At 37.5% G+C, this 23,830-nt stretch overlaps 1 protein-coding gene across 8 annotated transcripts in view; it reads right to left on the reverse strand.

Moving 5' to 3' along the window:
* CEP70 (centrosomal protein 70) overlaps positions 1-23,830 on the reverse strand; it is a 113,602-nt gene that overhangs the window by 40,015 nt on the left and 49,757 nt on the right. For all 8 annotated transcript variants that reach the window (XM_059162753.1, XM_059162751.1, XM_059162755.1 and 5 more), the window contains 5 exons: positions 23,148-23,238; positions 22,480-22,603; positions 21,943-22,123; positions 9,972-10,141; positions 3,591-3,647 (listed from right to left, as the gene is read on the reverse strand). In XM_059162753.1, coding sequence (XP_059018736.1) covers positions 3,591-3,647; positions 9,972-10,141; positions 21,943-22,123; positions 22,480-22,603; positions 23,148-23,238 — 623 coding nt within the window. The remainder of the gene's footprint in view (positions 1-3,590; positions 3,648-9,971; positions 10,142-21,942; positions 22,124-22,479; positions 22,604-23,147; positions 23,239-23,830) is intronic.

The raw sequence follows: 23,830 nt of genomic DNA on the forward strand, positions 1-23,830 counted from the left end.
GAAAGGAGACTACTGGAGTCTATAAGGTCAATGAACCCTGAAAAGCCCTCTCCTTTGGAGAATTTTCATTGCAGCAAAGTATAAATGACTTCTAATTTTTTCCATCTGTAGGATTATTTATACTGCAGCTCCAATTTTCTTCCTATCTCCTTCTCCCTTAATGAGAGACTTTCAAGCCAAATATCTGGTCTGAGCAAGGTTTTTATAAGCCAAACTATCCCACTTCAGCTCAGTGATGACAGGATTGCTAAGTGAAAAGGGAATTCCTTTCCACCAAGCTTCTCATTACTCAACCCTGGATTTTTTTTTTTTTTAAGATTTTATTTATTTATTTGATAGCGATCACAAGCAGGCAGAGAGGCAGGCAGAGAGAGGAAGGGAAGCAGGCTCCCCGCTGAGCAGAGAGCCTGATGTGAGGCTTGACCCTAGGACCCTGGGATCATGACCTGAGTAGAAGGCAGAGGCTTTAACCCACTGAGCCACCCAGGTGCCCCTCAACCCTGGATTTTTACTACAAATTCTTCATAACCAAATTCAACAATCCCCAAAATGGACTCAATCCTTCTATCATTTCTAGTCAGAGAACCCCAGTTTGTACCTCAGAAGCAACTTCTCATACTATATCCCACATGACAGATTTCAAATGATGGCTATGCTAAATCTTCTCTTACTAAAAATCCCAAACTCTCATCATGTATCAAGTCAGCAATCAGCAAGCTGCTGCCTGTGGGCTACATGCAGGCTGTGGATTTTTGTAATTAGATTTTTACAGAATACAGTCCTGCCAATTCATTTACTTATCATCTGTGGCTGGCTTTGTGCTACAAGAGGAAGGCTGAAGAGTTGTGAGACTATACAGCCTAAAATGTCTATAATACTCACTGTCTGGCCCATTACAGAATAGTTTGCAAACACCTAAATCTAGATTAGAATCTACTACAGACATGGCCCAAAGGTTGCAACTGAAATTCAGTTTGGACCATATAATATTTTTGCTTTTTCTTTTTTTAAATTTTAATGACTACAGTTGACAATACAGTGTTATATTAGTTTCAGGTGTATAACACAGTGATTCAGCTTCTCTGTAAATTTATGTTCACAGTGTAGCTACCGTCTATCATCATACACTATTACAATGTCATTGACTATATTCCCTACACCTTCCCTATTATTCACATGACTTACTCATTCCATAACTGGAAATCTCCCCTCCCTCTCTCCTTACCCACTATGGCCATCTCCCACTCCCCTTCTCTCTGACAACCAACAGTTTATTCCCTGTGGACCATACAATATTTTTAAAATCACTAAGTTAATTGTGAATATTAAAAATCTTATTTATAAATCTCAAAAACAAGCAAATCTAGCCACACTGAATTCACATTCTTACAAGGTATCGACTGGCTAGAATGTGTAATGGACCAGTTCAGACAGATGGTATACAGCTGTCCAATTTGCCACAGTCCTCACCTAGCCTGCTTCACTCACTTTCATTATTTTCTTGATTGTGTAAGCTTAAGTTTGCAACCTCTCAAGCCATTAAATTCTTCATTTTCCTTCTCTTTACTCTTACACACTATGACTATCCGTTTTAGTGTCAAGTTGGCTAGGCTATGGTGCCTAGCTGTTCAAACGCCAGTCTAATTATTGCTATGAGGTATTTTTTAGACATGATTAGCATTTAAATCAACAGACTTTAAGTAAAGGAGAACCTCTCCTAATGTGAGTAGGCCTCATGCAATTAAAGGCCTTAAGAACAAACACTGAGACCCACAAAAAGGAACTCTTCCCTGGTTCTCTAGCCTGCAGGCCTACCTCACAATCACATGAACCAATTCCTTTATATTAAATGTTTTCCTCTCTATAGAAATGTATATTCTATTGGTTCTGTTTCTCTTAAGAATGCTGACTAATCTATATATCTATAACCTCATCACCCAGTTTTTCTGTATTAAAGGAAAAAGTGCCTTCTTCTTTCCAAGGCAAATGATTGCCTTCTCATTCATTTACAGCCTACTTGGTCAAGTATATGAAAGACTGCTCTCTATAGATTACATCTATCTATAACATACCAACAAATCCCCTGAACTCCAGCCAAACTGGTTTAATCACAGTGCCATAAAAACATTCTATACTTTTATATTTATGCACTTTTGCTCAAAATGACTACCTTTTTGCCTTCCTACTTTCTCAAATTTTACTTACCTTTCAAGCTCAAGCAAACCCTCATCTGCTTTATAAAGGCTTCTCTGTTCATTCCATCCAAACTGTTTGTTCTTGTTCTAAACTCCTACCTATACTGTCTGCACAATTTTTAATAATTACACTATAATGACATTATGTGTATTAGTGTATTTAATCTATTATTTTTCTTAATTATTAATGTGTTTACATTTTATCTCCCTTACTAAATTGTAAAGTCTTAGAAGGGAAGAACCACATCCAAAGCTTTGTCTTATCTCTATAGAATCTAACACCATGCCTATCATCTAAAAGACACAGTTTCATTTGGAATCGGGAGGTCTCTGAAGTTACTTGATAGAATGCTACTTTCTGAACAGAATGAAACAAGGAATTGCTCTATCAATAGTTGTTCTCTTCTTGTCTTCCTTTCTCCCTTTTTCACTTCCTTCTCCCCAACATTCTGACTTTTTGTTGGTTGGTTGGTTGGTTTTTTTTTGTTTTGTTTTGTTTTGTTTTTAGAGTCCCCAGGGATCAGCAACCGGCACAACTCTGCCACTGGTCCTGCTGTGTTTCTGGAACGTCATTATTCTAGGGGAGAGAATACAAGAATGTACACCTGACAAAAATGGGGAATTTATCTGTATTGTTTATTATGGTATCCTAAGTACCTAAGACAACATGGCATGAGGTAGGTGCTCAAAAATATTTGTTAAAAGAATTATCCCATCTAGGGGCGCCTGGGTGGCTCAGTGGGTTAAAGCATCTGCCTTTGACTAGGTCGTGATCCCAGGGTCCTGGGATCGAGCCCCACATCGGGCTCTCTGCTCGACAGGGAGCCTGCTTCCCTTCCTCTCTCTCTCTGCTTGCCTCTCTGCTTAACTTGTGATCTGTCAAATAAATAAATAAATCTTTAAAAAAAAAAAAAAAGAATTATCCCATCTATAAACAATGAAACAAAATAGCTGTTTTAATGACTTGAAAGTAGTTGAGATTATTTGGCCTTGGATATCCCTCAGTTATTTTAGATTAGTCAAAGACCACTATCTTTAATTATGTTGCACTTCGGTAGGCAGCTAGTATAATCCTATGCACTCCATGGATATACTTAGTAACTGTCCAGTAGCTAAATGACAACAGTAGAACAAATTATAATGCTGTGACAAATATTTTAAAATAAATGCAATACATTTTGTTATTAAATATAAATATTTTAAAATAAATGCAACAATACATTTAAACATAAAAATTAAAACAGTCTTCAAAATCGTTACAAAAAAAAAAATTCATAGTTATGTATTAGGTAGATTTCCAAAGCATAGTTAAAGTTTCAGAGGACTATAAAAACTTTTGGTGTGATTCATGACTGGGTAATTAACTTTAAAAATTGTAAACAGGATTAGTCTTACCTTTGTTTATGCAATTTCCTTATTTTACATTCATAGTAATCAATTAGGCAAAGCAACCTAGAAAACAGAAGATAAACTAAATTTTTAAAATGTGATATTGGATCATTTACTATACCATTCTCTTTACATAATTTCAAATTACAGCAATAAAGGATAAATGTTATTTAGTAAGTTTATAAAAAAAATTTAAGTGATTTTTGTCAGAAATATTCTACTAAGCCATATATTTTAAAATTTTGATGTATAGATTTTAAAATAATCACTAACATTTTATCAATATATTAAATGAATATCTCCTTTGTCCTAGCAGTTCTATCTCTAGCAACTGCTTCCACAGAAATATTTTCTCGGGGCGCCTGGGTGGCTCAGTGGGTTAAGCTGCTGCCTTCGGCTCGGGTCATGATCTCAGGGTCCTGGGATCGAGCCCCGCGTCGGGCTCTCTGCTCAGCGGGGAGCCTGCTTCCCTCTCTCCCTCTCTCTCTGCCTGCCTCTCCATCTACTTGTGATTTCTCTCTGTCAAATAAATAAATGGAATCTTTAAAAAAAAAAAAAAAGAAAAAAAAAAAAAGAAATATTTTTTCAAACTTGTAACTCAAAATGAACAAAGTTGTTCACTGCACCATTATTTACAAGAGTGGAAACCCAGAAACATTCTAAATGTTATTCAATAATTGTAAAGTGAAATAAATAATGACACATCCACTCTCTGGAAATGACACAATAAGAGTAAAGTAAAATAAATAATGACACATCCACTCAAATAATGTACGTAAATTTGTACGTCCTAATAAAAATTATAAGGAAGAAAAGTAATGTTGCATAGCCAAATGTAGAGTATTACTCCATTTTTCTTTTTAAGACTTTATGTATTTGACAGAGTAGGTGAGCACAAGCAGGGGGACCTGCAGAGAGAGAGAGAGAAGCAGGTTCCCTGGGGCTCAACGTGGGGCTCGAGCCTAAGGCCCTGGGATCCCGACCCAAGCCAAAGGCAGTTGCTTAACCAACTGAGCCACCCAGGTGCCTCTCCACTTTTGTTTTGAAAAGAAATAATTGTATGTGAAGTTGTATTTGTATTGAATAAAAACTCTGTGAGTTCCTAACTGGGGAACAGTAACATAACCTAAGGGAAAATCTTAGTTGTCACATTGACTGGTTGGGGAGGGTGCAAGATGTTAAAAATTTGTCAAAAAACTGACACAATGAACCATCCCACCCAAAATGCCAATGGCACTCCTGTTTTTAAACACTAGGAAAGATACAAACCAAACTATTAAAAGTGATTATCTCTGGAATATGGAAATCAGGAGGGGTAAGCAGATATATTTTACTTAACACACTTTTGTATTGTTTGAACTTTTATAAACAGGTACTGTTTTGTAATTTTAAAAAATCCTCAAAGGAAAAAATAACACTATGTTTTCATATATTATTCTTTTTTTTTTAAGATTTTATTTATTTATTTGACAGAGATCACAAGTAGGCAGAGAGGCAGGCAGAGAGAGCAGGAAGCAGGCTCCCTGCTGAGCAGAGAGCCCTATGCGGAGCTCTCAGAGGAACCGGAGATCATGACCTGAGCCAAAGGCAGAGGCTTTAATCCACTGAGCCACCCAGGCGCCCCACATGTTATTCTTCTTAAAGCAAGATTTTATACTATTTCCCCATCTTGGGAAACTTAATTATTTTTTTCAGAGCTAATTCAACCAATTGTGCTTTAAATATATCAACTTTCTGGATTATTCTTTCTTCATCTCAACACATATAAGCTCTCATATTATCCTGTAAAAATGCTTTAATTTCCTTTATATTAAATTAAAATCCTTTAATTTCCTTTATATCCTTCACAAACCCTCCCCCCTTACTCCCCACAGCCTTACACTACCATTTCATCTCTATCTTTTCCTTCACAGCAAACTTCATTCATTCTGTTACTAGATACCTTCAATAAACTTTTAGAGATGACGTAATTGTGTGTCACACTGGGAATTCTGAGCAAGACAGTGAGAAGGCAAACACTGATGAGGAAGCATGTAACACTTCTTATCACCTCCTTCCTGAAATACTTTTGTTCCTTAGTTATCCTGAACGTTAACTTCTCTTCTGCCTACTTTCTTCCCTTATCTGAAATTTTGGAAGTTCTCTGGAGTTTGGCCCTTCTAACTGCTGGCCTGATATCTCGACATGGCTGACAAAGGTGCCTAAGCACATGTCCGTAAATGAATTAATCATCTTCCAACCCTCTTCCCCAAACCTAGCTTGAAATCTGGCTATCTTTGACTTCTGTCCTTCTTTCAGGATCTACAGCCAGTTAGTCTCAACAATTCCTGTCTATCTTTCCAGTAGCTCTCCTTTCTTTTGGCCCTACCTAATGCAGGCCTTTGCAATCTCCAATCTTGGCTATTACAAGTGATTATTAACTTGTCTTTCTGTCTCTGGGTTTTTTTCTTCGATCAGAAATTGCCTGGGTGGGGCCGCCTGGGTGGCTCAGTGGGTTAAGCCTCTGCCTTCAGCTCAGGTCATGATCTCAGGGTCCTGGGATAGAGCCCCCGCATCTGGCTCTCTGCTCAGTGGGGAGACTGCTTACCCCCCTCTCTCTGCCTGCTTCTCTGCCTACTTGTGATCCTCTCTCTCTCTGTCAAATAAATAAATAAAATATTTTTTAAAAAAAGAAAAAGCAAAAGAAATTGCCTGGGTGGCTCAGTGGGTTAGGCCTCTGCCTTCAGCTCGGGTTATGATCTCGGGGTCCTGGGATTGAATCCCAAGTTGGGCTCGCTGCTCAGCGGGGAGACTGCTTCCCACCCCACCCCACCCCGCCTGCCTCTCTGCCTACTTGTGATCTTTCTCTGTGTGTAAAATACATAAATAAAATCTTTAAAAAAAAAAAAAAAAAAAAAAGAAGAAATTCAGTGGCGGGGGGGGGGGGGGCTGGTATATAGTATATATAGTAAGCAGAACCCAAACTCTTCAGCCTGTAGGTTAAGCCCTTCAAAGTCCCAGCACACCTTTCTTTCCATATCGTCTCCTAAAACACTTACCATCATCATCATTTGCACCCTATGTTCCAAAACTCTTTCACTACTTGGACTATTCTCAAATATATTCAGTTTTCCTGTCACTATATTTCTCTAACTAAAATACCTTTCCCTCACCTCTGCCTATTAAAATTCTATAGTTCCTAATAATTTAGTTTATAAGTTATCTCCTTCATGAAGACTTTTTGGTCATCTCCATATCCCTCAAAGTAAATGAATCTCCCCTTCTGTCATGCCCACTTATTATCCTATTTGCCCCATTATTATAGCACATACCACTATCTGCCTTGTATTTTACTTGCCTCAGTGTGTGTCTATCTACCCAGTTAGACTATCAGATCCATATATGGCAGGAAACATGGTTTTACTCAACCGTGTATGTTTTATATTGTTCTTCCCAGTGCCTTTGTAACTTTTAACAATAGCTGCAGTGGTTACAACTCATGTATTTCTAATAATGTTAATTCACAATTTGTAAGTTCTGTTCTCAAACTGAAAATTAGCTATATTAAAAGTCAAATAGAGAGGGGCGCCTGGGTGGCTCAGTGGGTTAAGGCCTCTGCCTTCGGCTCAGGTCATGATCCCAGGATCCTGGTATTGAGCCCTGCATTGGGCTCTCTGCTCGGGGAGCCTGCTCCCCGCCCCCCACCCCACTCTGCCTGCCTCTCTGCCTACTTGTGATCTCCCTCTGTCAAATAAATAAATAAACTCTAAAAAAAAAAAAATCAAATAGAGAATCTCTAGGTCATCAGACGAATTCACACCTAAATTAGCTTGACTTCATATGGTACATAAGTTCTCTCAATGCTTCTCTTTTACGGACTGTCTGACTCACTCAGATTGGCTGGTTTTTATACTTGTTTTCATTCCCCTTCCTCCATCTCTCTTACTCTCTTATTTATCCCACTGTAACTGTCTCTCCTTTTTCTTCTTCTTTACTCTTATATTTTCCCCTCTGCTTCTCTCTTTTTGAAATTTATTCACATCTATCTCTATTTTTATGGTATTTTAATTGTAATTTTTAGATTTTTGTCTTTGTTCTTTTCTTCAAAAAGATGAAAATTGGGGGCGCCTGGGTGGCTCAGTGGGTTAAGCCGCTGCCTTCGGCTCAGGTCATGATCTCAGGGTCCTGGGATCGAGTCCCGCATTGGGCTCTCTGCTCAGCAGGGAGCCTGCTTCCCTCTCTCTCTCTCTCTGCCTGCCTCTCCATCTACTTGTGATCTCTCTCTGTCAAATAAATAAATAAAATCTTAAAAAAAAAAAAAAAAGATGAAAATTGGGGTGCCTGGGTGGCTCAGTGAGTTGGGCCTCTGCCTTCGGCTCAGGTCACGGTCTCAGGGTCCTGGGATCAAGCCCCCCCTTGGGCTCTCTGCTCAGCAGGAGCCTGCTTCCTTTCCTCTCTCTCTCTACCTGCCTCTCTGCCTAGTTGTGATCTCTGACAAATAAATAAACAAAATCTTTAAAAAAAAAAAAAAAAGATGAAAATTACATGTATGTATTCTTTCTTAAATAATTATCAAAATCTATAATCTTGTTTTTAGTTTCTATGAGACCTCATTTATTTTTATAACAAAACAGAAATACCTAGTTAGTAAAGATCCCCACTCCTACTATGTAAATACTTAGTTAGAATGTAATTAGCTTATACTATTAAGTGAAAAAAACATGGTGCTACTTTTTATACAAAAAGGGAAAATATGAATATAATATCCATACTGCTTGTATTTGATAAAAATAAAACTAAACATTTAAAATTACCTGTAATGGAAGGTAAGGAATAGACCCAAGGGGACAGAAATGAAAACACAACTTTTCTGAATATAAATAATTAGTTTTGACTTTGGAATTGTATCAATATCTTACATACTCAAAAGTAAATGGAAAATAAAAAAGCAATCCCTAAATATTGAAAACAAATCGAAACCAACTTAACTGAACATTAATTTGGTGACACAAACATACAAAGGAATATTTCAAGATATTTTAGAAAACTGTATCTGCATTCTAGAAAATACTATTAATGTCAAAGATAATTGCAAAGAGATTTAAATTTCATAAAGTAGACTTATTGTTAGCAGTAATTCTGATCAACTATTTTTATATGTTATATAATAAAGCAAATAAATAGTTACAGGATATTGTTCTTAGGAGTAAGGATTTCTAGTATAAACAGAAAGTTACAAATGTAGAATCAGAGTTTAAACAAAAATCCTGTAATGTTAACTTCAGCTGGAAAAAAATTAATGATTTGTTTCTTCCCAGAAATATACATAATTCCTTGTACTCTTCTAAAAAGTCCTAAATCAATGACAAAACAATAAACATTATATGCATGACAAGCAACCCCAATACCAAACTGTGGTCTCTAAAAACCACTCCTGACTTAAAAAAAAAAAAAATCTAATTAATTAATCTTATATTTAATTTAGTTAATTTTAATTCTAAATGTTTAGTGTTAGCTTTAACAAATATCTGAATTCATCCCCCAAAAGAGCTCTGGGACAGAAAAAGAAAAAGAAAAAAAAGAAAGAAAAAGCACAGAATGTGCCTTCTGTCTAAAAGAAATCTAGTATCAATAAGGTTGGGTCAAAAGTGTATAATACTAGCATGAAGAAGAATACTAGCATGAAGAAGTTCCAGGAGTTAATAACAACATCTGAAAAAAGAGAGGATAGTCACAAACAAACAAAAAATCGTATTGCTTATCACTGGAAATCATAAGGGCATCAACTCCTTACTCCAAAGTGGGAATTAAAATGAAAAAACTGAGCAGTAATTCTACCTTCCCTATAACAAACCACACAATGCAACCAAATAGCCCTAGTCAATAGGAAAGGTTCTTTTTACAGAATTCCATGGGGGAATGGGGGAAATAAAAGAATTGAAAAATCACCATCTTGCAAAATCATCAGAAGGAACGATGGGGAATTCTATAGTGGAAGGATCAAGGATCAAGGATTTAACCCCCTGAACAATTTTAGCATCCTTAAGAGTAAGTCAACTGGACAATATGTGCCTCCTGACATGTTACAATTAGAAGCCTACATTACGACATATGAAGTATTTTGCCAAAAATATTTTTATCTGAATTTAGTCCTAACTTCCAGTTTAGACACATAGAGGAGACAAAAGAATAAACTAAATGACAAAATAAGGAAGCAAAATATAGCATGAACTTCTCCAGGCCAAATGACAAGTTTCTTCCTTGGAGGAGCATAGAGGTGGGAAAGCAGAGAAGAGGGGGAGGAAGAAGACTCATCCAGTTTATAAGAGATATAACCATTCCCAAGAAAAAAATCTGTTTTAAAAACTGATAATAAATCTACATATCAATTTATGTAGGGAACATTACTGTCGATCCAAGATGGTATGAGGAACTCTTTTGCAGAGATAAGCAAACACTCTGTTTTGAGTGACAATCCGTTCTTCCTCCTCCTTTGTTAATCTATAGATATCCTTTTGCAAAGAAGCGATAGTCTCTTGTTGTTCCATTCGTTTTTTCTTATAGTGTTGACATTTTGCCTGTAAGAAAGTTTTCAAAAAAATATAATTATAATATGTACATCTAGGACATGGTGTCCTAACAATATTGTATAAAAAGCTGTCTTCACAGTTTCTATTGGGATGCTTCAGTTAAGAACTTCAAGAACTGTTTTTATTTTTATTTATTTATTTCTTAATTTTTTATTTTTTATAAACATATATTTTTATCCCCAGGGGTACAGGTCTGTGAATCGCCAGGTTTACACACTTCACAGCACTCACCAAAGCACATACCTTCCCCAATGTCCATAACCCCACCCCCCTTCTCCCAACCCCCTCTCCCCCCAGCAACCCTCAGTTTGTTTTGTGAGATTGAGAGTCACTTATGGTTTGTCTCCCTCCCAATCCCATCTTGTTCCATTGATTCTTCTCCTACCCACTTAAGCCCCCATGTTGCATCACCACTTCCTCATATTAGGGAGATCATAGGATAGTTGTCTTTCTCCACTTGACTTATTTCACTAAGCATGATATGCTCTAGTTCTATCCATGTTGTCGCAAATGGCAAGATTTCATTTCTTTTGATGGCTGCATAGTATTCCATGGTGTATATATACCACATCTTCTTGATCCATTCAGCTGTTGATGGACATCTAGGTTCTTTCCATAGTTTGGCTATTGTGGACATTGCTGCTATAAACATTCGGGTGCACGTGCCCCTTTGGATCACTACGTTTGTATCTTTAGGGTAAATACCCAGTAGTGCAATTGCTGGTTCATAGAGCAGTTCTATTTTCATATTTATTTATTTTTTTAAAGATTTTATTTATTTGACAGAGATCATAAGTAGGCAGAGAGGCAGGCACAGAGAGAGGAGGAAGCAGGCTCCCTGTGTAGCGGGGCCTGATCCCAGGATCCTGAGATCATGACCCGAGCCGAAGGCAGAGGCTTTAACCCACTGAGCCACCCAGGTGCCCCAAGAACTGTTTTTAAATGGGTGCAAGCTCCAAGAACATTAATAAGCCATGAACACAAAAAATACAATGTAAAATAGGAAAAATTAGTTTATAATTAATCACATGCATTCAAGTTTTTATAATAAGTAAAGGAACTCCCTAAAACTGATATAATTTCGTGTATAGGTTTAGATGAAAATAATAATCAAGAAGGGATTTTAAGAATGTTAAAAAGAAACAAGATTAGAAACAAACTAAGGGGGCGCCTGGGTGGCTCAGTGGGTTAAGCCGCTGCCTTCGGCTCAGGTCATGATCTCAGGGTCCTGGGATTGAGTCCCATGTCGGGCTCTCTGCTCAGCGGGGAGCCTGCTTCTCTCTCTCTCTGCCTGCCTCTCTGTCTACTTGTGATCTCTCTGTCAAATAAATAAATAAATAAATCTTTTTAAAAAATAAATAAACAAACTAAGGGTTTCAGAGGGGAGAGGGGTTGGGGAATGGGGAAGCCAGATGATGGGTATTAAGAAGGGACCATGTGATGATGAGCACTGGGTATTATATGCAACTAATTAATTGCTGAACAGTACATCAAAAACTAATGATGTACTATATGCTGGCTAATGGAACCTAATTAAAAAAAAAAGAAGTATAACATAAAAGAGAAGAAAAAAGAAATCTGATTTAAAATTCAGATTCTTTTTTTTTTTTTTTAGATTTTATTTATTTATTTGAGAGAGAGAGAGAGACAGCAAGAGAAGAAGAGAAGTAACACAAGCAGGGGGAGTGGGAGAAGGAAAAGGAGACTTCTGGCCAAGCAGGGAGCCCACTGCGGAGCTCAATCCCAGAACCCTGGGATCATGACCTGAGCCGAAGGCAGAGGCTTTAACCCACTGAGCCACCCAGGCGCCCCTAAAATTCAGATTCTTAAGTGATCAATAATTCGGATTTCAGATGGCTTGATCAACTTAGGCAATCATGTAATATGGAAGACAGTAAACTCAGAGTAACTCCCTAATGAGGATTTATTATTAAGAAATAATATATACCCCAAGATTTATAAGGAATAAATTATATATTATATTCTAAATATATATTTACATATAAATTTACATATAACTTTATATTCCTTATATTAATATAAGGAATATAAATCTTGGACACTCTTTGGTCTTCAATGAAATATCACTGGCCTGGTGTTTCCTTTATTCCCTAGCTTCAATCCTTCAATGTCCCTTGAAAGTTCATTATCAAGAGCACCATCGTTGTTGTTGTTGTTGTTGTTTTAAAGATTTTTATTTATTTATTTGACAGAGAGAGATCACAAGTAGGCAGAGAGGCAGGCAGAGAGAGAGGACAGGAAGCAGGCTCCCTGCCAAGCAGAGAGCCCAATGCGGGGCTCGATCCCAGGACCCCGGGATCATGACCTGAGCCAAAGGAGAGGTTTAACCCACTGAGCCACCCAGGCACCCCCATCATTGTTGTTATTGATACACTTTTTATTAAGTTCAGTGAGAAACCCCATCCCCATCTAATCTCCATATAACTAAGACATATTTTTAGAAGAGAATGCCTTGTCTAAGCACATGTTCACCTGCCCATAGTGACAAGTTACTGAGACTTAGATAACCACAAGGGGGAAAGGGGACTCGGCTTCTGATATCATAACAATTCCCAGTAACCAGTGATCATCTGCCTCAGCCCCAACTTGGAAGCCAGGTATTTGCTGTATAGCCAAGTGATGTGGGTCCCTGTTACACCTGTAACTATACATTAGCCATAAAACCAGAATAATTTAGTTTTTCAAGGTTGAAGGAATAAGAGCAATATACAAGAATCAACTGTATCTCTCCTAAATTATTCTATGAAGCCAACATTACCCTGATACCAACCCAGACAACACAATACAAAAGAACCATAAAACAATATCCCTTATAAACTCTAACGCAGATAATCCCTAACAAAATACTAGCAAACCAAATCCAGCAGCATATTAAAAGGACTGTACACCAGGACCAAGTGAGATTTATTCTTGGAATGCAAGAATGACTCAACATATGAAAAACAGGGGTGCCTGGGTGGTTCAGATGGTTAAACATTTGCCTCTGGCTCAAGTCATGATTTCTAGGTCCTGGGATCAATCCTCATGTCGGGCTCCCAGCTCAGCTGGAGTCTGCTTCTCCCTCTCCTTCTCCCCCTGTTCATTCTCTCTTTCAAATGAATAAATAAAATCTTTTTTAAAAAAAACTAAGAAAAGTCTGTGTAGTACACATTAACAAAATGAAGAAAAAGCACATGATCATCTCAATTGATACAGAAAAAGCATGTGACAACATCCAATACCTTTCATGAAAAAATGCTCAACAAACTAGGAATAAAAGGAAACAATCTAAACATAATAAAAGCCATTTACAAACACAGTGAACCTCATACTCAGTAGAGAAAGACTGAAAGCTTTTTCTCTAAGATCAGAAACAAGGTAAAGATGCTTGCACTTGCTATTCCACATAGTACTGAAGTCCTAGTCAGACTAATCAGCCAAGAAAAAGAACTAAAAAGCATCCATTTCGGAAGGAAGTAAAATTATGTTTGCAGATGATATGGTCTTATATGCAGAAAATCTAAAATGTCCACAAACAAAAAACAAAGCAAAATAAAAAACGAAAACAAAAAACATCAACCAAAAAAGTGTGAGAACTAATGAATGAATTCAGCAAAGTAGCAGTATATGAAGCCAACACAGAAAAATGAATTGCATTTCTATACACTAACAATGAACAATCCAAAAGGGAAATTAAGAAAACAATTCCAGGGATGCCTGGGTGGCTCAAGCAGTTAAATGTCCAACTCTTGATTTCAGCTCAGGGTTATGGGATCAAACCCCATGTTGGGCTCCATGCTTAACAAAAGTCTGCTTGAGATTCTCTCTCTCCCTCAGCCCCTACCCCCTTCACTCTCTCTCTCTCTCAAAATAAGTAAATAAATATTTTCTTAATTGCATTTACAAAGCATCAAAAAGAATAAAATAGAAATAAACCAAGAAGTCAAGAGACTTATACACTGAAAATTATAAAAGGCTGCTGAAGGAAAGTAAGTAAGTCACAAATGAATGGAAAGACTCTCTGTTCACAGGCAGGAAGACTTAATATTGTTAAGAGGTCAATATTACCCAAAGTGATCTACAGATTCAATGAGACTCCTACCAAAATCCTAATGACTTTTTTTTGCGGACACAGAAAAATCTGTCCTAAAAACAATCTTGAAAAGGAACAAAGTTAAAGCTCTCACACTTCTGATTTCAAAGCTTACGACAGAACTACAGTAATCAAAACAGTGTGATACTGAAATAGACAGATGTATATACTAATGGAGTAGAATAGAGAGCCCCAAAATAATCCTGTGGATATATGATCACACTATTTTCATCAAGGATACGAAGACCATTCAATAGGAAAAGAACAGGCTTTGTTCAACAAATAATGTTGGAAAACCGGGTATCTACATACATGCAAAAGAATTAAGGTGGACCCTTATCTAACACCATATTACAAAAAATTAATTTAAAATAGATCAAAGAGGGGCGCCTGGGTGGCTCAGCGGGTTAAGCCTCTGCCTTCAGCTCAGGTCATGATCCCAGGGTCCTGGGATCGAGCCCCACATCGGGCTCTCTGCTCCATGGGGAGCCTGCTTCCTCCTCTTTCTCTCTGCCTGCTTCTCTCCTTACTTGTGATTTCTGTCTGTCAAATAAATAAATAAAATCTTTAAAAAAATAAAATAAAATGGATCAAAGATCTAAATATATGAAATAAAACTTGAAAACTCTTAGAAGAAAGCAGAAGACAACAGCTTCAGGACACTGGATTTAGCAATCATTTCTTGGATAGGACAAAAAAAGCATAAGCAAGAGAAAAAAAAATAGACAAACTGGACTTCATCCAAATTTAAAACATTTGTGCATTAAAGGACACAATCAACAGAGTAAAAGGACAACCCACGGTAAGAGAGAAACTATTTTCAAATAATATATATGATAAGGGGTCAATATCCAGAATAAAGAACTCTGAAACAAAATCCAATTGAAAAAATCCAACTGAAAAACAAAGAAAGGGGGGTGCCTGGGTGGCTCAGTGGGTTAAAGCCTCTGCCTTCGGCTCGAGTCATGATCTCAGGGTCCTGGGATCGAGCCCCACATCGGGCTCTCTGCTCAGCAGGGAGCCTGCTTCCTCCCTCTCTCTGCCTGCCTCTCTGCCTGCTTGTGATCTCTGTCTGTCAAATAAATAAATAAATAATTCTTTAAAAACAAACAAACAAACAAACAAACAAGGAAAGGACTTGCATAGACATTTCTCTAAAGAACATACACAAATGACCAATAAGCACCTGAAAAGAATGCTCAACATCACTATCAGAAAGATGCAAATCAAAACCAGAATGAGGGGTGCCTGGGCGGCTCAGTGGGTTAAAGCCTCTGCCTCCGGTTCAGGTCATGATTCCAGGGTCCTGGGATTGGGCCCTGCATCTGGCTCTCAGCTCAGCAGGGAACCTGCTTCCTCCTCTCTCTTTGCCTGCCTCTCTGCCTACCTGTGATCTCCGTCTGTCAAATAAATAAATAAATAAATGAAATCTTCAAAAAAAAAAAAAAAAAAAACCACACCAGAATGAAATAACTCTTCACACCCATTAGGACTATTACTATTGAAAACACAACAAAATAAAAAATAACAAGTGTTGGTAAGGATGTGGAGAAACTGAAACTTTAGTACATTGCTAGTGGAAATGTCAAATGGTGCAGCAACTCCAGAGAATATACTGCAGTTCCTCAAAAAAAAAATTAAACATAAAATTACCATATGACCAACAAATTCCACTTCGGATATACCAAAAGAACTGAAACCAGGGACTTGAATAGCCATTTGTATACACATGTTCATAGCAGTTCTATTCACAATAGCCAAAGGTGAAAACAATCTAAGCGTCTATTGATGGATGAATGGATAAACGAGATGTGGCATATGTACACAAAATAATGTTATTTGGCTTTAAAAAGAAAGGAAATTCCAACACATGCTACAACATGGATAAATATTGAAGACATTTTGCTAAAATGAAATAAGTCAGTCACAGGAGGACAAATATTGTATGATTCCACTTATATGAGACAAGGTATCTACAATAGTCAAATAACAAGACAGAAAGTAGAATGGTAGTTGCCAAGAGTTGCAGAGAGCAAAGAATGAAGAGTTACTGTTTAAAAAGGATGGAGTTTCAGTTTGGGAAGATGAAAAAAGTTCTGTTGATGGATGGTAAGGACAGATGCACAACATGAATGCACTTAATGCCACTGAAGAGTATACTTTTAAATGGTAAAGTTTATGTTAAGTATAATTTACAATAGAAAAAGGGGGAAATTCAATTTCTCTGTATATACTAGCAATGAACAGTAAGAAATTAAACAAAATTAAAGTATCTGGCTTCAGGTGAAAGAGCGTGTGACTCTTGATCTAGGGGTCATGAGTTTGAACCCCACAGTGAGTGTAGCAATTAATTAAAAATAAAATCTTTAGGGCGCCTGAGTGGCTCAGTGGATTAAGCCACTGCCTTCAGCTCAGGTCATGATTTCAGGGTCCTGGGATCGAGCCCCGCATTGGGCTCTCTGCTCCATGGGGAGGCTGCTTCCCCCTCTCTCTCTGCCTGCCTCTCTGCCTACTTGTGATCTCTCTGTCAAATAAATAAATAAAATCTTTTTTTTTTTTTTAAAGATTTTATTTATTTATTCGACAGAGAGAAATCACAAGTAGGCAGAGAGGCAGGCAGAGAGAGAGAGAGGAGGAAGCAGGCTCCCTGCCGAGCAGAGAGCCCGACACGGGACTCGATCCCAGGACCCCGAGATCATGACCTGAGCCGAAGGCAGCGGCCCAACCACTGAGCCACCCAGGCGCCCTAAATAAATAAAATCTTAAAAAAAAAAATCTTTAGGGTGCCTGGGTGGCTCAGTCAGTTAAGTGTCTACCTTCAGCTCAGGTCATGACCCCAGGATCCAGGTTCCGAATCCTGCATCCGGCTCCCAGTTACTGGGGAGTCTGCTTCTCCCTCGACCCCTCCCCACTGCTCATGATCTCTGTCTCAAATAAAATCTTTTAAAAATTAACAAACTAAAATAAACTAAAAATCTTTAGAGGCACCTAAGTGGTTCTGTCAGTTAAGCATCTGCCTTCAGCTCAAGTCATGATCCCAAGGTCCTGGGATTAAGCCCCATTTGGGGTCCCTGCGGGGGAGTCTGCCTCTCCCTATCCCTCTGCCACTCCCCTTGCTTGTGCTCTCTCGCTCTCCCTCTCTCTCAAATAAATATTTGAAAAAAATCTTTAAAAATTAAATAGAAAGTACAATCATTTACAATACTATTAAAATACTGAATACTTAAGAGATAAATCTGTTAAAGCATGTGAAAGACCAGCGTACTCCAAATTACAAAACACTACTAGGAGGAGGCACCTGGGTGGCTCAGTCTGTTAAGCATCTGACTCTTGATCTCAGCCCAAGTCTTGATCTCAGGGTCCTAAGGTTAAACCTTGTGTAAGGCTTAAAACAACAACAATAAAACTAACAAACAAAAACCATTGCTGAGAGAAATTAAAGGCCTAAACAAATAGAAATATCATGCTCATGGATCACAACATTCAATATTGTTAAAATGCCATTCTCCCAAATGGGTCTATGTACTCAATAAAATCCCAGCAGGCTTTTTTTGTAGAAATCAACAAGCTAATTAGAAAATTCACACAGATGGGCGCCTGGGTGGCTCAGTTGGTTAAGCCGCTGCCTTCGGCTCAGGTCATGATCCCAGCGTCCTGGGATTGAGTCCCGCATCGGGCTCCTTGCTCGGCAGGGAGCCTGCTTCTCCCTCTGCCTCTGCCTGCCACTCTGTCTGCCTGTGCTCGCTCGCTCTCCCTCTCTCTCTCTCTGATGAATAAATAAAATCTTTAAAAAAAAATAAAATAAAAAAAAATAAAAATAAAAGAAAAAGAAAATTCACACAGAAATGTAAAAGACCTAAAATAGCCAAAACAACATTGACAAAGAAAAATGTAAAAGACTTACAGTGCCTGCTTACAAGGTTAACAGTAATCAAAACAGTGTGGTACTTCCATAAAGACAGATACATTTATCAGTGAAACAGAACCGCGTACAGAAATAGACCCACACATACAAAAACTGATTTTCACCGAAAGTACAAAGCAATCTGGTAGAGAAAGGATACTCTTTTTAACAAATGGTGATAGGACAACTGGATACTGTGAGCTTGGGCTAGGCACCACTTTTTTAGATACAAACCAAAACCATGATCTATTAAAAAAAACCGATAGACTGAACTTTATCAAATTTAAGAACTTAAGCTCCTTGAAGAATACTGAAAAACTGAAGACAAGTCACACGCAGTTTCTTAAAAAGTTAAATATATATTTATCATACATTCAGCAATTACAGCCTTAGGTATCTACTGAGGAGAAATGAAAGCATATGTTCACAGAAAGAGTAGAACACAGATGTTAATAAGTTTTATATGTAATAGTCAAAAACTGGAAACAACTCAAAAGTACACTAAGAGGTAAATATACTATGGTATATCAATACAATGGAATACTTACCAGTAATAAGACAGTATTAACCAACGATACATCCAGCAATATGAATGAATCTTGAAATAATTATGCTGAGTGAAAGAGGACTAGATACTGATTTTGACAGAGTAGGCAGTTAGCTAGATAAGAGCTGGAGGCAAGGATGGTGGTGAGCAATAGCTGCCCACCTCCCAGGGCTATCAGATCAAGAATAGCAGGCGCAGAGCATGTGTTCTCCTTTCCAGCCTGTGTCCTACAATAACCTACATCATCTTCCTTATATTTACACTGTGGTTTCGACTCCTCCCTTCCCATGGGGAAAGATGGCCATGACAGTTCTGGCCAGAACGTTGTGAGACCAAGAACTCCCCCTCTCTACCAGCAGGAGTCCCTTAGATGACTGGAAACAACCTCAGAGACCACTGTAGCGATGCAAACATAAAAAGAAAAGACACCCCTAACTCCAGTGTAGTCGCCATCTCTGGGCCTGCCCACTCACCCATCTGGAGAGTGTACTGCCCTTAATAAACTGCTTTGTACTTGATACTTTCCTCTTTTATTGGAGTGTGGATTCTCATATAAATCTTTCACGGGGAATTTAAGAACCAAGACCTCCATTCACACAATACAGAATCTCCCACCAGTAACAATAGCCTGTGCCAAATAAATTGTCCTTTTCCTTCCCGTATCTCTCTTTCCTCCCTACTTTCAGTACTTATGAGACAGTCATATATTCTGAATGTCTTGCTGACTTTAAAAAGTTTTAGGTCTATTTTTTCATTTGGCCCCAAGAAACATTGTCTTATGGTTTGGTGTATTATTTCAGAAAGCTAATCTGAATAGAATGCTAATAATACCAAAAGTCATTTATGACACATGGGACTACTTGATGGAAAAATACAAGTCCTCCCTTACCAATGAACCTTCAAGTATCAGTTCTTTGCAGTGCCTGTCACACTGGTAAATTCATACATCTTATGTTTCAATAATTTAACTTTGTAATTATTTATATATCAACCTCCTTGAAGAGACAAATAGATATCTTCCTAGAAAAATAGCACTTGTATCCTCCACCTCAACTCCCTCTGTCAACCAACGACCCAGCACCTTTACAGCTCCTGATGGCTGCCTTCTCATATCAATAAGTTGATGTGTTAAATGGTCTTGGATTTCCATATGCCCTCTATCTAAGAGAAAGGTCAAAATAAAATTCATATATAAATATTTCCAAAATATTTCCACCCTCCTTTAGATAGACTTTATAATTGTATAATGTTCCACTGATGAGGAAAACTACCTAACAAAGCCAACCTAAAAACACAGTATTTTAATGGTTGAGGATTTTGTTTACTGATAAGTAATAAAAACAGATTTGGCTGTCTTTTCTAGAGTTATGATCAACAGCAGCAGCTCTAGCACTGTGTACCCCAAGCTGGCAGCCTAAATGAGGGTAGAACAGCAACTGCCTCTGTCCTCATACCAGCACTCCCTGTGGTCTCTGACTGATTCTCTCTGACCCTGGGACGTGATATTACTCATCTGATCCTTTCAATGTTGCCAGCATAAACTGAACAGACATCTAGACCTGGCCTGATGACTACTGGTTCCTTTTAGGTAGCCTAACTCCCTGTGTGCTAGGTAAATACACTTTTGTGCCAACAAAACAGCTTTAAGGATTTGATGTTCATTAAGATATAATATTTTTAAGGATCTTTAATAACTCATACAACTAAACATTCATTATCACTACAAAACATTTATTTTCTTCTAATTATAACAAATTCCCATGTCGTAAAATAAGTTTTTTAAAATTAGAAAACAAAGCATTCAGTGTTACCATATTGATATTTATATAAAAAGAAAAGTAGCCAAACAACTTATAATTACAAAGGATATTCCATAAAAATGTTATGTAAATTTAATTCAATAACCCAAATATTTGAGCATTGACTATTGATAATAAAACAGGCTCTCTTAGCCTAAACAAGATAGACAAAAATATTTGCCTTCATGGAGCTTACATTCTAACAAGGGAGATACATAAACAAAACTAATAAATGATACAGTATGTTAGGATGTTGGATGATGGTAAGAACTATAAGTAAAATTTAAATCGGGGAAGGCACGATGATGTGTGGGGGATGGAACTGGTAATGGTAAGTAAAGTACTCAAGAAAGCAATCCCTGAGAGATGGTGACATCCAAGAAAGGAGAGAACAAGTCATGCAGTTAAGTAGGAAAAAGCATGCAGTGCAAAGGAAAAAGAAAGAACAAAATGTACAAAGGCCCTGAGATGAGAATTCTGTTCAAGGGAAATATTCAAGGATGAGCAAGAACATGAGGCAACTGGGTGGCTTAGTGGGTTAAGTGACAGACTCTTGATTTCAGCTCAGGTCATAATCTCAAGGTTGTGAGATTGAGCCCTGCATTGGGCTCCATGCCGAGCATGGAGCATGGAGCCTGCTTAAGATTCACTCCCTGACCCCTCTCACAACTGCTCACACCCATGCACACATGCTCTCTCTCTTAAAAAAAAAAAAGAGCAAGAATGTCAGTGTGACTGGAGTAGAATAAGCAAGGAGTAAACTAGATGAAATTAGAAGGTAACAGGAAGCCAAATCATGTAGGACGTTAGAGGCCATGGTAAGACTTTTTGATTTTTGTCTAAAGAGGAAGGAAAGACACTAGAGGTTTCTGAGCTACTATGTTTTCAGCTTAGCAAAAAAGGCAAGGATGGAAACAGGGAGACCAACACATAGGTAGGAGAGAAATGAAGGTGACCTGGACTGGAGTGAAGACTAAAAAAATAAGTTTGGGCAAGAAATTCAGGAACTCCATTTTACATGTAAAGTTCAGGATACCCATTAGACATTCAGTAGAAATATTAAATAGGTGCAAGTTATCAATCTGGAATTAGGGAAGATGCCTGGACTACAGATTAAAAATTATGAATGAATTTATGTTATGCATTAGACTGAATATCATCAAGAGAGTCAGAATATATAAGAAAGAGAAAAGTCTAAGGAGTACTGGGGAATCCCAGTACTAGCTGGATAGGAAGATAAGAACCAGCAAAGGAATTAAAGAATGACCAGTGGGGTTAGAGGAAAACCAGAAGAGAGGATATTCTGGAAACAAACAAAGAATTTTAAGAAGGCAACACTGATAGGTCAATAAGATAAAGACGACTGAATTAAGCAACACAGAAGTCACCTGTGACCTTAATAAGTTGCTTTAGTACTATCATCTATGAAAACACTTAAATCAATACCTGTAACGCTCTACACTCCTTTTGAAGGTCTTCTATTATATTCTGTTGCTGGCAAACCCTATTTAGGGATTCATCCTCCAGTTCATCAATTTTGGACTTCACACTCTCCATAATTTGTTCCAAGTCATTAGCTCGTTGTTCATGATCGGCTGCTCGGCTTTGTTCTAACTGAAGTTCATTTCTAATAACAGACACACAAATGCTTCCCTTAATAATAAAAATAAATCACATCAACAAACACACCCATCTAACAACATTGAATTTCTAAAATTTCTTTGCATTCTTAAAATTTCCATCATATAGCACAAAACAACAGGAGAAATATAGGGCACCATTACATATCTAATCTAAGCTATTACTATAAGATTTACCTAGTAAAAATATTTTTAAACTTAATATTTAATTAAAATAGAAAAATTTTTTAAATTTTTTAAAATTAAGATAAAAAAATCAAAAATTATTTTCAAGGCAATTATTCTAGAATGCATACTACTTATACAAAAGCAATTCAAAAGAGAATTCTTTCTATTTTCTTACTTAAGCTGCTGATTAGTTTCTATGAGTTCCTGGATCATGTTCTGTTGGCGTGTTGTTTCTTCCACCAATGTTTTCAAATTCTGCCTCATCCTTTGTGATGACTGTTTGTCAAAAACGATGAGATCTATATTTTTGGAATATAACACAGATGGTAAAAATAAAAGGCAAAAAATATCTAAGATTTAAAAGCTTTAATGAAATCTTGCCATTTACAACATGGATGGAACTAGAGGGTATTAGGCTAAGCAAAGTAAGTCAATCAGAGAAAGACAATTCATATGACCTCTCTGATGTGAGGAATTTGAGAGGCAGGGCAGAGGTTCATAGGGGAAGGGAGGGAAAAATTAAACAAGATGGGACCAAGGAGGAAGACAAACCACTAGAGACTCTTAAACTCGGGAAACAAACTGAGGGTTACTGGGGAATGGAGGAGAGGGATAGGGTGGCTGGGTGATGGACACTAGGGAGGGTTTGTGCTATGGTGAGCACTGTGAATTGTGTCAGACTGATGAATCACAGACCTGTACCCCTGGGGCAAATACTACATTATATGTTAATTTAAAAAAAGAAAAGATAAAAAGTTTTAAAAGGAAAAAGAGATTTTTTACCATAATGAGAAAGAATAGGCTCTAGTGAGAATAGGAATATCAAGAATAGGATCTGGTTACCTTTAAGATCAGTTCCTTTGACTAGAGATAAAGGTGCTAAGCCATGCCTCATCAACAGCATATTTATACTTTCCCATTCTGCTTCTTCCCGCTGTAATTATAAGGAGCAAGAAAAGGATTAACTTTAACATGTAAAGAGAAGAAACACCCTCTTGAATATAATTTCATTGTTTTCAGAATAATGGAAAATTTTCCCCAAAGGTTTGTCATATGAATTTTTATGCACATATAATTATTAAAATTAAAACAAATTTCTAACAAAATTAGCAGTCCAAAAGAATGCAAATAAGCACAAATAATTATATTACAGAATTCCATACTCATACATACATACGGTCTTAATGGATAAATTAAATCAAAAACACCAATCAAAAACCAATCAGTGAACCAAACAGACCTTAGTTTTTCTTTTTTTAACTGAATCACACCAAGCCCTACTCAAAAGAAATAGCTGCAGGGTCCCTGGGTGGCTCAGTCAGTTAAGCATCCGACTTCAGGTCAGGTCATGATCTCAGAATCATGGGATAGAACTCCACACAGAGCTTCTCCCTTTCCTTCTAACCCTATTCCTGTTCCTGTGTGTACTCTCATTTTCTCTCTGAAATAAGTAAGATCTTAAAAAAAGTTTGACCAAGGTTTAAAAAAAGAAAGAGAGAAAGAAACACCTGCATATTAGGTCATGT

Source organism: Mustela lutreola, chromosome 2 (genome assembly GCF_030435805.1).
Source record: "Mustela lutreola isolate mMusLut2 chromosome 2, mMusLut2.pri, whole genome shotgun sequence".
NCBI lineage: Eukaryota > Metazoa > Chordata > Mammalia > Carnivora > Mustelidae > Mustela > Mustela lutreola.